The sequence below is a fragment of the Sinohyriopsis cumingii genome, chromosome 10 (assembly GCF_028554795.1).
Source record: "Sinohyriopsis cumingii isolate HCF-2022 chromosome 10, ASM2855479v2, whole genome shotgun sequence".
NCBI classification, from domain to species: Eukaryota; Metazoa; Mollusca; class Bivalvia; order Unionida; family Unionidae; genus Sinohyriopsis; species Sinohyriopsis cumingii.
In genome coordinates, this window is record NC_142970.1 from 78,993,526 (window position 1) to 79,011,700 (window position 18,175).

The 18,175-nt window shown below is 33.1% G+C and overlaps 2 protein-coding genes across 2 annotated transcripts in view; both read left to right on the top strand.

Annotated features, from left to right (window-relative positions):
- Positions 1 to 2,050: 2,050 nt before the first annotated feature.
- On the top strand, positions 2,051 to 12,456 carry LOC149790452 (disintegrin and metalloproteinase domain-containing protein 17-like). Its single transcript, XM_089973221.1, has 6 exons — positions 2,051 to 2,093; positions 5,812 to 5,933; positions 7,357 to 7,423; positions 9,468 to 9,603; positions 11,857 to 11,957; positions 12,257 to 12,456. The coding sequence occupies exons 1-6, from the start codon at positions 2,051 to 2,053 to the stop codon at positions 12,454 to 12,456; spliced, it is 669 nt and encodes a 222-aa protein (XP_089829347.1).
- A 1,845-nt stretch (positions 12,457 to 14,301) lies between these two features.
- Positions 14,302 to 18,175, top strand: part of LOC149790453 (ADAM 17-like protease) — a 29,001-nt gene continuing 25,127 nt past the window's right edge. Inside the window, exons 1-2 of the mRNA XM_089973460.1 lie at positions 14,302 to 14,418; positions 15,128 to 15,201. Of these exons, the coding sequence (XP_089829586.1) occupies positions 14,327 to 14,418; positions 15,128 to 15,201 (166 nt within the window). The 5' untranslated portion in view covers positions 14,302 to 14,326. The remainder of the gene's footprint in view (positions 14,419 to 15,127; positions 15,202 to 18,175) is intronic.

An 18,175-nucleotide genomic window follows, 5' to 3' on the forward strand; every position in this document is an offset into this window, starting at 1 on the left:
CACTATGGCAACGTTGATGTGAAGTGAATCCCTCTGCCATATTAGCATGAACAATGGTCACACTACGGCAACATTGATGTGAAATTAGATGTGGAATGAGGAATGCTGCTTCTTCTTCAGACTGACGTGCTGGGTTGCGATTGAGTTGGGTTGTTCCTGTCTTGTCTCAGTAAACGATCAGCAGGCCGTGAACTCGTGGAAGGTGCATTATCCATATATAGCTGTATCAAGGCATGTTTTGGAGAACAACAGACACCTTAATGCCTATAGAATCTAGTTTCCACTGTAAATAGAGAGTAGTTCAGTTGAAAGGATTGTCCAAGTCATGTGGGATTGACCCTCTGTCTTGAAGAGTGTGACACCATAGTTTGTAAACAAAGTAAACTCCCGGAGGGTCCAGTGAATGGCAATTAAACTCCTGATGAAATCCCAGGATAGAAAGATGAAAATAAACCAGGAATAATAGATCCAGTAAGGAAAGTGCATGTTGTGAAAGTTAGTAAAAGATGCACTCACAAAGAAAATTTGTAACGCACATTTTTTTCGACCAAAATATGTGTGCTATCGCTCTCAGCTCCAAATTAGAACAGTTGAACAAAGATGCTGCACATGACAGCTGAGACTGTTTTGATTGGCTGGCAGGTGATGTATTAATACATCTCATGCATTATTAATGCAGACTATTTGCAGGATAGGTAGTGATTGGGTCACCTATTGCTGTGTATAAACTATGCTTAAGTAAGCACTTAAGCGACAATTATAGAGAGTAACACAGATGTCAGATTCCTGTCTCTCAGATATACAAGGGCTAGTTGCATTTTTAAACTAGGCTGATACATTATTTGTTGTTGAACACTGAATTTGGAACATACCCATTTAAGTTGTAGGGGTTAAGGTGTTTGTTGTTACAATCAGATTTGATACTCTCTCTTTTTTTGAGGTACATTAGTACAAAGTAATAGTAATTATCACACATCTTAAATTTGTTTAGGCATTGCTTAATATTTTCTTTCCTCTATCATTTTGAAAATGATTTAACTCTTTGTTGGGAATACAAATTTGCCCATGAAATGGAATGGTCTCCTCCTATGCCTGGTTGAGGCAGAGAACTGTAAGGCAGAGATTACATTATGCTATTTAAAGAAGCCCCGAGGCACTTTCATACTTGTTGCAATAGACATTTTACATATAAGGCTTATTTAAATACCTGTCTGATTGCTTCATTTTAAACAAAAATTATTTTAAAAGTCATTTATGATAAATCAGTCAGACATATATGTCATTTATGACAAATCCGAGTCAGACATATATGTCATTTATGACAAATCAGAGTCAGACATATCTGTCATTAATGACAAATCAGAGTCGATATATCTGTCATTTATGACAAGTCAGAGTCAGACATACCTGTCATTTATGACAAATCAGTCAGACATATCTGTCATTTATGACAAATCAGTGTAAAAGATGTTATTTATCTTATATAATAAGAAAACATTTATATATTTCATGAACTGATGTATTGAAAAATGTGTTGTCCATTCTGGAATTACTGCTGCTTCAGTTTTAGTGTTATCCATTAAGTATTCACTTTTTCCAGTTCCATCTTTTTATTCATCAAATTATATTTTCTGTCATAAATATTTAGTTTAGAATCCTACAGCATTATTGTTTTGCTTTTTATGATTTTTAATTATGCTTTAAAAAATGCATAGTTTTTAATCTGCTAGAAGACATATGACCTTACATGTACATGACTATTACTAGTGAGACATATATTTGGTGGAGTTTCACAGTAAGCTTTCTCCCAAAATAATAATATTTTTGGGATGATATTAAAGGTTATTATTGTTGCTTTTGGTGTTTTTGTTTGGTTTTAATTAGGTCTGAGACAAAAGTTACGTTGTTAGAAGCTTGTAGGCATGAACACAAAGCCGCACATTACATGGTATGATGGATTGATGTTAGAAATAATGTCACTGAGTAAAGACCTGAGTACAGTCTGACCATTATTCAGTTGTGAGATTATGAAAAGAATCGAGGTTCAGAGATGGCTTTTAATGCTGCACTGGCTTTCAGTTTGGAACTGTTGGGTGTGTACATAATTAAGAAGTCATGAAATTAATTGGATATAATAATTATGGATGTCTAATTTCAAATATCCAGTATGGAGAAATAGCAACTGGTTATTTAGCTCATCAGTTGGATATGTCCAAATTAAAATGGCTTTGAGGAACTTCGGATATAATGCTTCTGTAACTGATTACCCTTTTGAGTATATGAGTATACTTGTGTCACCATATGTGTGTGTGTGTGTGTGTGTGTGTGTGTGTGCCCAAAGTTTATTATGCACAATTTTAGACAATCTCCTCTATCTTCACGTTTTATGTTGTTTTCTAGACTTTATTCACTGTTCTTACATTTATTTAATTACTGGTAAATTTGATTTAAAATTGAAAGGAAAAATAATAAAATGTTGGAAAATACTAAAATAATAACTGTCATCAGTGATTTAAAATTCTGGATCATTGAGACAAGCATTTTAATCACAAATTTGTCAAAGAATGAAAACTTTGCAAATTTAGTGAGAACTTAATTTTAAGAAAAATATTTTTATTTTATTTATAGAACACAGGTAACCAACATGCCATTGCCCATAAGCATCTACCAATTCTTATACAAACTTTAGGAATGTACTGAAACTGTTAAAGTTTCTGATGTTCATATCATAAGATCTTAGATGACTTAATGTATAGTTTGCATCACTTGGATAACTTTGTTCTTCATCAGCTGGTATTGATTTGGACTCACAATTATCCAAGCGATTCCAGTTTCCCAGCATGTCAGTACAATGACGTTTAATGTTGCTTCATTTTCCCATAATAGCTTATATATTTACAAGTGTATGTCCTGTTTGTAATTTCATGCAAAAAAACATATTTATATGACTTTTCTTTATTTTCATGTACCTTTCAACGATTGATCCTAATGCATTAACATGAGTAGAACTGGGTAAGTAACGTATTTAATGGTAATTGAATTAGGGCCATGTTTCTGTTGGAATTTGTTAGTTTCATATTGAGTAGTATGTAGATTTTTTGTAATTATAATAAAATAATTACATTAAACATACATTTTGAAACAAGTATGCAATTATATGGCTTTATATTGAGATCAGGCAGTTATAAGGTTTTACATTGAGATCAGGCAATTATATGGCTTTACAATGAGATCAAGCAATTGTATTGCCATACATTGAGATCAGGCAATTATATGGTTTTACACTGAGATCAGGCAATTATATGGCTTTACATTGAGAGCAGGCAATTATATGGTTTTACATTAAGATCAGGCAATTATATGGTTTTACATTAAGAACAGGCAATTATATTGCTTTACATTGAGAGCAGGCAATTATATGGTTTTACATTAAGATTGGGCAATTATATTGCCTTACATTGAGATCAGGCAATTATATGGTTTTACACTGAGATCAGGCAATTATATGGCTTTACACTGAGAGCAGGCAGTTATATGGTTTTACATTAAGATCAGGCAATTATATGGTTTTACATTAAGAACAGGCAATTATATTGCTTTACATTGAGAGCAGGCAATTATATGGTTTTACATTAAGATTGGGCAATTATATTGCCTTACATTGAGATCAGGCAATTATATGGTTTTACACTGAGATCAGGCAATTATATGGCTTTACACTGAGAGCAGGCAGTTATATGGTTTTACATTAAGATCAGGCAATTATGAGGTTTTACATTAAGAACAGGCAATTATATTGCTTTACATTGAGAGCAGGCAATTATATGGTTTTACATTAAGATTGGGCAATTATATTGCCTTACATTGAGATCAGGCAATTATATGGTTTTACACTGAGATCAGGCATTTATATGGTTTTACACTGAGAGCAGGCAGTTATATGGTTTTACATTGATATCAGGCAATTTTATTGCTTTACATTGAGAGCTGGCAATTATATGGTTTTACATTAAGATCAGGCAGTTATATGGGTTTACATTGAGATCAGGCAATTATATGGTTTTAGATTAAGATCAGGCAGTTATATGGTTTTACACTGAGATCAGGTAATTATATGGCTTTACATTGAGATCAGGCAATTATGTGGCTTTACATTGAGATCAGGCAATTGTATAGTTTTACATTAAGATCAGGCAATTATATTGCTTTACATTGAGATCAGGCAGTTATATGGTTTTACAATGAGATCAGGCAATTATATGGCTTTACATTGAGATCAGGCAATTAAATGGTTTTACACTGAGATCAGGCAATTATATGGCTTTACATTAAGATCAGAGCTCTGGATAAGAATTTCATAAATTGGGTATGCTAAGTAAGGTGTTCGTATCATTGAGCATTAATATCACATGATGCTGCAGCAAGGAAGAAGAGTGTTTGGTGTGAAAGGTACCTACAGATGATGTTTATTGCAAGTAAATAGAGACAATTCATCAACCAGACATTTTACTTCATGGTTAGGAAGTAATTGTTATTATTAGAATTTTATTTGTTATTATTTGAACACTGCAAGATAAAATTATGTGTTTTGTGGTATTTTTTGAGATGAAGTTTTGTTTAGGTTGAGAACTTTATCTAAAAATATAGAAATCCTCCACTTATGTATGTGTTTGTTCAAGGCAGATAAAATGGTGCAGACAAAAATACAAGTATTCACTTTGAAAATATCATGTACATTGAGTGTCAGAAGAGTCCAAAACTTGTGGTGGATTCATATTCCAAGGAATTATGCTAGCAGTCATTGATTATTCTAATTTTAAAAAACATTGTTTGATCCATGTAATAAGATTGATTGGTCCATTGAATAACGTTGATTGATCCACTGAATAATGTTGATTGATCCATAGAATAAGATTGACTGGTCCATTGAATAGCATTAACTGATCCATAGAAAAAGATTGATTCAATAAATAACATTGATTGATCAATAACTAAAATTGATTGAACCATAGAATAACATAGATTAAATCTATTGAATAACATTGATTGATCCATTGAATAACATTGGTTAATCCATTGTTAAAGATTGATTGATCCATTGAATAACATTGATTGATCCAAAAGTAACATTAATTGATCCATTGAAAAAATTGATTGATTCATTGAATAACATTGATTCAGAGAAAAGATTTAGTTAGATGGCATATGAAGTATTTACCTCTTTGTTGCACCTAGAATTTCATGGGCAAAGGAAATTGTGCCCCCATCCTTCAATTATGGGAAGCACCCACTTTCAAAGACAAATAATTATTTGCATTTAAATCAATAATTCAAGAAGCACACCCCTGCACATGGGCAAACATTTTACAATGAAATGTAGGAAACCATCAATTTTGTGCATAAGGTACAACACTGGTACCAAACTTGGGAAAATGTTTCATAATATATACACAATCTTGCATGGGTGTTCATCTGATATGAAATTTATGACAGGCTGAATTAAATTATATGCCACAAGTTTCTTAAATTTTGTGTCAAATAAGCACAAATTTAAGATTATCTCTTAACATTAAGGACTTTGCTCTACTCGGTAGCATGGACTTGTTGTGTTGCCAAGTGTCAAGTCACCATGTGGCAAAGGATGTGTATGACATGACATTATAAGACTAGTTAAGATGAACATTATCAGTATTTCTGTATTTTTATAGCCATGATTTGTGTTCAGCCTTGAAATTATGTAGTTATTTAGTTATGAGATAATTAGAAATCCCTGCATGTTACAAATGAAAACCTGTGCAATTTTCTCTGCAGGTCACAATCTGGGTAGTGAGCATGACCCAGGGTCTGGAAGCTGTGCTCCATCTTCAATGTTTGGTGTTGGAAAATATGTTATGTATACCTACTCTGTCACAGGAGAGGATCCTAACAACAATGTAAGAGTTATCTCCCCTGTTTGTGACTATGTTGTAGCTCAGTAAAGCAAAACACAATTTGGTCATAAGACAGTTATTTTCTACTGCATACCTGTCATACTTTAAGAGTATATGACATGGATTTAACAAAATATTTTATGAGATTTGAGTCAATTCTTTGATATTAAAATTTGTTTTTTTCTGATGTCATTTATGTTCATTGATGTTTGACTTGATATATTTACAGGAAACATTCAAGATTAGATCACAATATACTTGCATTATAAGTAAATGACCTGTTTGATATTTAGGTCACATTTGCTCCCTTTTTGAACTTTTTGACTTAAATGTTGTTAGCACATTTTAACAAAAAACTATTAAGTGTAGATAAATGGCATTCAATATGTAGTCAGGATCCACACTGGACTCAAATATTTGGGCAAAATTACTTCTTTCCTCTGCCTGATCCCTTGGTTATATAGTACTGAAGGAATTGGAGTGAAGTATCTTGTGCAAGGATATACCACAGTAGCTGACCCAGGCTGGTCTGATGGTAGGATTCGCATTCTAACCATTGAGCCACCACAGCTCCAGTGCAGATTGAAATATAAATGTAGCAAACACATACCAATCATTTCATTGACACAAATGTTGATTAACAGCACAAAATACTATGTTTTAAGCAATTTTACATGTTCATGGAATGGATGAAAGATACAAGAATGATATTGTAGTCAGAATATGAAAGAATTAAATGGCCCCAATAGACTGGGGGGGGGGGTCAACTCAAGAAAGGGTGAAGTTAATTTTGCTTTCTTTTTGTACTTGGGAAAAATTACAGGCCCTGGAGTGACTGTTTGGCCAGAATCACTACCCCACCCTGCTCCCACCCCCAGTATGGATCCTAGCATGTTTTTTTGTATGTAAATGTACATGACTAGATGAGATTTTCATGACATTAGAGTAACTTTTTAAATTTTTAAAAATTATTTTTTTGTTTGTTTTGGCTTTGACATATTTTAATCCGTTTTGGGGGCATACATGTTACAGCCATAAATCTAGTTAGTGCCAACTTTGGACCTGAGCAGTTACATATATTTACAAATTAGGGCATACCATTATAATGATTCTTAATATATTTATAAATTAGGGCATACCATTATAAGGATTCCTAATATATTTATAAATTAGGGCATACCATTATAAGGATTCCTAATATATTTATAAATTAGGGCATACCATTATAAGGATTCCTAATATATTTATAAATTAGGGCATACCATTATAAGGAATCCTAATATATTTATAAATTATGGCATACCATTATAAGGATTCTTAATATATTTACAAATTAGGGCATACCATTATAATGATTCCTTTGTATCTTTGCTTTGTAAGTCATTTGCAGACTTGTGTCAGTTTCTTTTTTCTTGTTTCTTTTCAGAAATTCTCAAGTTGTAGTATAAATAGCATCAATGCAGTTTTGAGCAAAAAGGCTAGCTATTGCTTTGGTAAGTTGGTAATTTGAATGTAAGTATAGAATACAAGGCTAGCTATTCCTTTGGTAAGTTGGTAAATTGAATGTGAGTATAGAATACATTTGGCTAGCTACTGCTTTGTTAAGTTGGTAATTTGATTGGTAATTTGAATGTGAGTATAAAATAAATTAGGCTAGCTATTGCTTTGGTAAGTAAGTAATTTGAACGTGAGTATGTAATACATTAGGCTAGCTATTGTTTTGATAAGTTGGTAATTTGAATGGGAGTAAAGAATACATTTGGCTAGCTATTGCTTTGATAAGTTGGTAATTTGAATGTGAGTATAGAATACATTAGGCTAGCTATTACCTTGTTGTTAATTTTTATGTGAGTATGGAATACAAAGTATGAAAATGTGAAAGACATTTTCAGGTTGTTAATGAAAACAATTCAGAATGTTATCATCACTACTCTTCTGATGAATGGCTTTTGATAGGGTAGCAGAAATGTTGACCTTTAAGTAGACTTGTGCATGATTTACTAAGATTAAGCTGATGGTGCACATGGTATAGTAGCCCTCATTATAACTGTACATGGCACAGTACCACCTCATTATAAGTTGCTCTTTGGCACAATACCCCTAATTATAACACTGTTCATGGTACAATACCCCCTCATTATTATGCCATTCATGATACAATACCTCATTATAACTGATACTGGTACTGTACCCCTCATTTTAACACTGTCCATGGTACATTAATGCATTTATCAGTCATTATCACAAACCATTTCCATTCATTTTGCATCTGTTTTCCATTAATTTTTCTTGAGTTTATCATTGTTTTTCATCCAATTACTGTTCATTCTCCAACCACAGTTTGTTTGGTTTATTGAAGTGTTTCAGGGTCTGTACAATAAGAAGCAAAGATTGGGTCAAGGCAAGTTTTTCATTTAACAGAGGCTTACAGCTAGGCTTTCAGTGGATTCATGTGAGTGCATATTTGGGGCTCTAAACAAGATGTTAAGAAGAACGAGACAGAGATGATAGTGAGTCTTATGGGAAGGACTGTATTCGGTGGTTTAGGGTGAGATCACATGATCAATCTTGCCCTGTGTTCAAATTATTGGTGGTTTAGGCTGAGATCACATGACCAATCTTGCCCTGTGTTCAAATTAGTGGTGGTTTAGGGTGAGATCACATGACCAATCTTGACCTGTGTTCAAATTATTGGTGGTTTAGGGTGAGATCACATGATCAATCTTGCCCTGTGTTCAAATTGTTGGTGGGTTAGGGTGAGATCACATGATCAATCTTGCCCTGTGTTCAAATTATTGGTGGTTTAGGGTGAGATCACATGACCAATCTTGACCTGTGTTCAAATTATTGGTGGTTTAGACTGAGATTTTCATGAGTATGCTATTTCATTTTGGGATTAATCTGCTAAGATAGTTAGTGCCAACTCTGAAAATTGAAAGAATTTGTATGAAAAAAATGGCTCCACTGAAAATACCTTTTGGTTTTCTGATGACTGTCATGCCAACATCATATTAAGCTCAGGTGCTAATTGGGCCAAGAATACACAATTTTTCCAAATACTCTTTTTAGAATCGGCAAAGGGATTTTCATGATAGCAAATAATACAAGTCCAATAAAAAAAATAATCTTGAGTCCAAATTACTGAAGGGAGTAACTAGTGTCAAGCAGATGAATTATACACAATTGAACATTGCCAAAATCTTAGAGTCTTTTATTTAAAGCTCATCAGCTTCTTTCTTATCACAGCTTTAATCTGTGTATCATGGTGCATCACCTTTATTGATGTATTGTCATGCAGTATATATTGGAATAATTCAGCAGTAGTACTGATATCAACGCAATATATTGTTGCAGAATTTGTTTTTAATGCTGTTATATATTATTGGATAGCTACATTCTCAAATCATAATAAAACCTATACTTCATGTGCTAAATCAGTCTCAAACAGTAAATTCAGTGGTTGTCAGTGTGTTAAAAGCACTGTTATTAATGCTGGTGCTTGACAGTGAATACAAATATTTATGTAATCAATTTCAGTTATAGCCAGTGAAAACCTGTGTGGAAATGGACGTCTAGACATAGGGGAAGTTTGCGATGCTGGGATACTTGGTAGATTTGGCTATGATGAGTGCTGTGCAACTGACTGTACCTTGAAATCTTTGGCACTTTGCAGGTTTGCAATACAAATGTATCCTAAGGTAGAAAATTATTCTTGGCAACTGAACAATGTATACTTAATTTTATATTTTAAAAAAATTGTTTCCTGAATAATAAAACTGGTACTGATGATACCTAATGGTCAAAAAATGAAGTTCTCTGTATGTTGTGTATGTTTTAACCCTTTACCTCATGCAAGCGCCTTTGGACACCTCTACTCCATTCGCATGGAAGCGCCTTTTGACGTTTGCTGTAAACATCAGCCATTTTAAGCCAGTTTTCGTAGCGTTGCCTTCGGGAAAAACCCTCTATTAAATACTACATTCATTTCTGCAAATGACAATTATGTCAGATCACGTGGTCACTGTTTATGCTCTGGTTGATATCTGCTATTTAAAGTAACTGGTTCGTAATCTCCACTCTCCAAAATGGAGGTCACAGATTTCATTCATACTTACGAAGCTTTCACGATTAGAATCACAACTATGAAAGATTCAATAACCTAGGTAAAGGCTCTGATATTGATGTAGGCAGCAATTAGTTTTTATAAATTATTAAATTCAGATGACTTAGTGATGTAGACACAGACGAAAAACTTGTAAATTTCGAGTATGAGAAATGGCAGCTACGGTTGGTCACATGGCCTCACTGACCTGACGGTGAACGAGTTCTCTCCAGATTTTAAAGCATATAAAAAATTCTTCCGTGAAAAATAATTACACAGCTATAACAATCGGACTTTACTCTTAAATTTTTCCACACATAGTAGATGTGTACCAAAAATGTAAAATGGTTAAAATTTCTCTTAAATGTAACATGCACTACATTGCTTAACAGTTAAGAGGCAGGCCTATGCGTATAGAGTCGAATAAGTAACAGGTGTTCTATTTATAGCATGCTGCACTTTGTAACTATGCTCTATGAGGTAAAGGGTTAAGGTGCAGCTTGATAGGAAGGTGAAATACATTGAGGGGTGGGGTTACTGTATATGCTCACTTATAAATCAAGTCAAACTGCAGACTACACTGACCTGGATCTGTCATCTTATAATGCACCAGCAGATCTGGGTCTGTGCGGCTTGTTAGGAGTAGTCAGAGGAACACACAACATGGACTATGATCTGCTGCTGCTTTATGCAATGGCAGATCAGGGTCTATATATTTTGCCACTGGATTTAACTTATAAGCAACTATATACTGTACTGGAGAGGGAAAACTCAACACTGGCTTTATAATGACTATGACTGTTGAAGGGCCTTTAACTGTATTTGCTTCTTTTTCTTCACAGTTATATATTTCCAGCTTTTTTTAAGTGTGCTTTTTAACAATTATTCATCTTGCCAAGTACTTAGTTTACCTTGTAGGATTAAAACACGATACTTGTCTTTGCAATATTACTGATCAGAAATTTATGTTATATGCACGTTTTACATTTATAGCCAAGATTTTTGATGATGTTTACCTATGATTTAATTAAATAAAGACAGTGAAAATCATAGGTTCAGAATGTGGAAGTAATTGTGGATAAGTTGACATAAAAATTTATGCATTACGTGTAGACAAGACTGTAATCAACATAAAACATACATAATTATAATTGTTGTAAATTGCATGAGTTTATTCTTATCCTTATAGCACATTGACAGCATGTCCTTTTGATGTGTATGTACATACTGAAGAGTTTGCTCCCTTTGTTTACCATATTTATCAGATGATAAGACCATGCTTGATGATAGGTTTATCAGTGTCCCACTCATGTATGTGCACACTGAAAGAGTTATCTCCCTTTTTGTACCATATTTATCAGATAAAAAACTGATGCATAATGATCGGTTTTCCCATTTATACATAAACACTGGCTCTATCATGTGCATGAACATAACAGAAGAGCTATCTCCTTTTTTTGGTCCATCTTTATAAGAAAAAATAAACCCATGCAACATGATAAGCTCATCACCCATTTATATAAAAGTTTGATAAATATTTACTTGGAATATGATTGATAATAAGCCCACCTGCTACTTTTGGACAAATATACAAGTAAGTACTTGGTCTTCGGAGAAACATTGTACGTATGATTATAAGTCGCAAGAAACTAATGATGTTCTAGGCATGTTTTAGCAGCTGCTTTTCTGCTACTTTGGATGATGGGATCAAGAGATCTACATTTAGAATTTGGATATTTTTGGGCCAGTTTTGATGAAAAAGAGTGCTGTGCACTGATTAAAGCATGCTAAGGTATTATGTCAAACACTGTCTTTATATTTCAGTCCATCCAACTCAAGGTGCTGTACTTCACAATGTCAGCGTGCGTCAGTGGGAACAAAATGTGCTGATGAGATTGATGGGTTGTGCCGAAATGCATCGTATTGTGAATATCCTTTACATTATTATTCACACCAAAATTACCCACTATGTTATGATATTGTGTTTCTGTGTTTCATTTTTACAAAGAGTGTTTAGGTCCTTTCAGATGATGTAAATAAAAAAATAAAAACGTTAAGACTTTTTATCCATTTTAATCACAAAATCTCCATTGTGGTTATTAAAATTCACAAAAAAATATTTGATCTTCACTGTTTAAAATGTCTGCTACCAATCTTCCCAGTTTTCAAAGTAAATTCAATGAAATGAGAGCCTCATATTTTGGTCATATGTTCTTATAACCAGATGGTTCTAAAGATGGAGACAAGGCTTCAGCAGCTGTTGCTACACCTTATAACACCATCTCCAGTCTGTTTCTAAGTACAGCTGCCATCTTTACCATAGAAGTTACCACCATGCTTAAATCATTTCACCATATTGAAACCTCTCCAAAAACTCGTTTCATTATTGTTTTGGATTCACTTTCCACACTGAAAACCATATAAAATCTTAAATTTGACAATCTCTTGATATCCTGAGTCATACATAAACATCTACTTGTACAGTCTGGAAAGAAAACATTGTACATTTGGCTACCCAGTCATGTCAGTACTAAAGGTAATGAAAAAGCAGATAAAGATGCCCCGCAAGTCACCTGTTTCTAAATGTAAAATCCCACGTAAGATTTTTAAAGTATTGTACCAATCAATATGTTGTATATAAAACAAATCACAGAGATGAGTATGGGATAAGTCAGTACTGTATGAGATGCACATTGCCTGGCAAATGTATACCTAATGAAGGGCCAACCTCAACTGACTTTGAGCACTTTCTTGTTGAGTTTATTAACTTCAGGACTGTGAGACAGAAGTTTTATAATATCAACTCTTTCAAGCAGTTCTTTTGGTGACATTTTTTTACCTGAAAAAGTCTTGGACTTTCTAAAATAATTTGTTTAAATAACAAATTTTGAATCTTTATTTTAAAAGCAAAACCCTTTTAAACTTGGAAAGTTTATATAAATTGAGTAAACAAAGCACCTGTTTAGGTTTTTTAAAATTTGGTTGTTCAATAGTAAAAGCGATGAATCAAATAAGTTTATTGCATAAATTTATTCTGATTAAGTATTTAACAAGTAATAAGATCAAAGGAAAGACACAGAACTGGAATGATTACGGGAATTATCAGAGATCTTAAATATACACTTGAAACATTACCCTTCATGAATAAGAGAAAGAGATGATGTCAGTACAGAAATCTGAAGACGTCAAGAAGTCTCAACAGCAAAAGGATGAATCTGTTCTCATGACTGAGATTTGACAAAATATCGATTGTGATGTTTTGTGTGTGATGTCATTAACACAAACAGAAGAACAAATTTGTCAGTCCAGGTGTTTAAATTTTTTTAGAGTCAGCCATCGTTAACCATGTGGAATGTAATGAACATATACATTCCAGAAATTGTGGCAAAACAACATTCTCTTTATTGAGTGGGACATTTTGTCAGACATAAAGTTATGAAAATGATATTATGAAATACATTTCAATACATATACCTTTTCCTCACTGAGCATTAAATCGGAACAACTAAAGTTGTTGTATTGGGTACTTAAACTCAACATTCAAGAGACAAAATGCATGTCACACAGAGACAGTACAAGAATTTGATGTTTCGTGCATAAACGACAAGTTTAGCAAAAATGAGATAATGTTATCTGCTTATCTAAATATATACAAATATCTCTCTCTCTCTCTCTCTCTCTCTCTCTCTCTCTATATATATATATATATATATATATATATATATATATATATATATATATATATATATATATATATATATAATAATCATACAGGTTAGAGTAATTTAATTCGTACTCCATGGAGATTTTAAAGCCCGAGTCCACTGGTAAACGGCACCCATTTCCTTGCCTATAAGCAACACCATGTTGCACAATGCTACAGAGTCAGTGGTATAGGCATCATGCATAGCAGACACACTCATGTCAACCTAGTAATTCATTCTCATCTGTACACAGTCATTCCGTATTCCTAAGACAGAAATCAAGATATACAGAAATAATGATAGGATCATAAGTATACACCAAACACAATGGAAAGTGCTATTCCTGGATTCTGCAGGAGAATGCTTGTTAATACTAACAGAATTTGTATGAATATGAATAAATATCATTATCATACCGGTTGGACAGTTTTATTTTGTACTCTATGGAGATTTGAACCCAGGTCTGCAGGTAAATGGCAACCATCACATTGCCTATAAGCACCAACCCCTATACCCTCTCTAATTCTCTAACTTGTACGATACTTAGACTTTTTCACAGAAAAGTCTTTAACCAATCAGATTACAGAACTATGAAAATTGTCTTCCTTAACTTTATGACTGGTTCCTCTACTGATTGTCCACAAGGGCCTGCCAAAACTGATGGCACAAGTTGTCTCAATGGGTGAGTTCTGTTTTCAATTGTGCTATTATGACAAAATAAAGGTTCCTTATTAGGTGAGTTATTGTCACATGTTTGTTAGCTTGGCAAAACATATATGCCTTGTTGAGTGAGTTTTTGTCTCACCTGTGTATGCATAGCAAAACATAAGTGCCTATTTGGCTGAACTGGTTGTCTCACCTGTGTATGCATAGCAAAACATAAGTGCCTAGAACTTGCTAATCTCATAATAATATGCTAATTACTTAAGACTAATTAGAGAACTGCTAATCTCATAATTGCTAATACTCTAATTACATATGACTAATTATGGAGATTGCTAATTTTATAATTGCTAATATGCTAATTCCAAATGACTGATTATGGAGCTTGCTAATCTCATAATTGCTAATATGCTAATTCCAAATGACTGATTATGGAGCTTGCTAATCTCATAATTGCTAATATGCTAATTCCAAATGACTGATTATGGAGCTTGCTAATCTCATAATTGCTAATATAATAATTACTTAAGCCTAAGTATGTGGGACTTGGTGATACATCCATTAGCTACAAATTCATGTCTAATTTGTATAGTTAGATGTGCATTCAAGGATCTTATATAGGCCTGTGAGAAATATGTCTAGATATCACTGACAATATTCAAGGTTTTGTTGTGAATGAATGGCACATACTGTCCTCTGTATTATTATTATTATTATTATTCTTTCAGAGGTTCATGTGTTAATGGAGAGTGCCAAGCCTTTTGTGAATCCCTTGGACTGCATTCTTGTCTTTGTGATACAGGTATGATGGATATATTTTTTTTACCATAGTGAACAATGCTAGAAAACCAGATGTGTCCAAAAGATTATTTAAATGGTTTTACACCTTTGAGTTTGAGAGAATTCAGCAGAATCAGCATAATTTTTGGAACTTTGTTTGAGATTTTTTTAGTGGCACTCTTGATAGAGAAGTCATATGTCACAGTGACATAGGAAGCTGTTTTAGAGACATGGGTTCAAATACTGCTTGGAATATAGAAGAATTGCATGTTACAGGAGGTTCCTAATTTAGGCAACCTAATACATATCATTGGAGGTGACTAATTGAGGTAACTTAATGCACATCATAGGAAATGACTAACTGAGGTAACCTAATGCAGGTCATATTTGATTAATGGAGGTAAGCTAGTGCACATCATAGAATGAGACTAATTTGACTAATTGAGGTAACCTAATGCACATCATACGAGGTGACTTATTGAGGTAGCTTAATGCAGTTCATAGGAGGTGATTAGTTTAGTTAACTTAATGTATGTCATAAGAGGTGATTGGTGGAGTAACCTAATGCATGTCATAGGAGTTGATCAAAGGAGGCAACCTAATGCACATCATAGGAGATGACTAACTGAGGTAACTTAATGCATGTCATAGGAGGTGACTAATCGAGGTAACCTAATGCAGGTCACAGATGATTAATGGAAGTAACCTAATGCACATCATAGGAGATGACTAACTGAGGTAACTTAATGCATGTCATAGGAGGTGACTAATTGAGATAACCTAATGCAGGCCATAGGAGGTTATTAATGAATTGAAACCTGATGAACATCATAGAAAGTGATTAATTGATGTAACCAAAGCACTTCATATAAGATGACTAATTGAGGTAACTTAATGCATGTCATAGGAAGTGACTAACTGAGGTAAGCTAATGCACATCATAGAATGTGACTAATTGAGGTAACCTCATGTATGTCATGGTTGGTGACTAAGGGACATAACCTGTTTGCTTTGATGCATCCTTTGATGGGGTTGCAACTTGGAAAGTCATGGACTTTTTAAAAAATGATAGTTTTATATAGAAAAAATGTGACATGTTTGACTTTATCTTTGTTTTGGCTGCCTTTATATTTGTTTCATATTTGTTTTGTATTCCTTCCCCTTTTTTTCCTTTATCTTTATTTTGTATTCTTTATTTTGTATGCCTTTGTCTTCATTTTGTTTTGTTTGCCTTTGTCATTATTTGTTTGCCTTCTTAAGAAACTGTTGCAACATATTTCCTTTTTTATCTTTTATTTCAAGGTATACATTTGCTTTGGCTGGAGGGTTTTAACTTTACAATAATTTTGGCAGGATGTTTGGTTTTGTCATGGTTACCAAATAGCGTATTCTCATTACTTTATCGTCAGAATACTGCTGATACCATTTACATACATATCATTTGGAATAATCTATACATACATATCATTTGGAATAATCTATACATAGATAATCATTTCCTATACATACATATCATTTGGAATAATCTATACTATACTTAGATAATAATTTCCTATACATATCATTTGGAATAATCTATACATAGATAATCATTTCCTATACATACATATCATTTGGAATAATCTATACATAGATAATCATTTCCTATACATACATATCATTTGGAATAATCTGATCATAGATAATCATTTCCCTATACATACATACATATCATTTAGAATAATCTATACATAGATAATAATTTTCTATACATATCATTTGGAATAATCTATACATAGATAATCATTTCCCTATACATTACATACATAATATTTTGAATAATCTATACATACATATTATTTGAAATGATCTATACATAGATACTCATTTCCATATGCATACATATCATTTGGAATACCCCATACATACATATCATGTGGAATACCTTATTCATACATATCATTGGAAAACCATATACATACATACTATTTAGAATACTCTATACATAAATATCATTTGGAACAATCAATACATACATACCATTTGGAAAATCTTATACATACATATGATTTGGAATACCCTATAAATACATATCATTTGGAACAATCAATACATACATAACATTTGGAATACCCTATACATACATACCATTTGGAAAACCCAATACATACATATCATTTGGGAAACCCAATACATACATATCATTTAGAATAATCTATACATGCATGCCACTTCAAGACCCTATGCATACATATCATTTGGAATACCCAATACATACATGTCATTTGGAAAACCCTGTTCATACATATCATTTGGAATACCTTAAGGTTTTTTTGCAGTGGCCAAAATCAACCAAGGATGTGATTTTAGGGATATGTGGAAATTACAGTCAGATGCTTCAAAACGCTCTGCAGCCTTATTTGCCATGAACACAGCACTATAATCTGAATAATAACAAAACAACACAATAGCAGTTTATCATAAAACTTTGCAAGACATTATCATTGATATTTAATATATATCATGATATGAAAAATATTAAATCTCTAAAGGAACAAAATTAGAAAGTCATTGTACTGTATGTACTTACTTGTAAGTCTAGTCCAACTGCAAACTGCACAGACCCAGATATGGTGTCACATACTGTGCTGGCAGATCTGGATCTGTGCAAGTAGGAGTAATCATTAGAACAAGAACACAGACCCTGAATTTTGCCATCCATCAATCTCTTGTCTAGTAATATCTCCAGAAGCATTTGATATATTTTCTTGAAACTTGGTATGAATGTTTGTGTTTAATTTACAGTTTGGCTTTGTCAGATTAGTACTTTTAGAGTAATCTCCCCAATGTTTTGACAATTGTACTGACACTTCATATCCTGTTGGGAGTATTCTATAAGCACTCATTTACTGACAGATCTAGTTTTAACATGTTCCTGGCATATCAAGTTTCATGCTTTACCACCTTATTTCCCAGTCTGGGAAACATATCACTACTATAAAAGTATCTCTGATTTT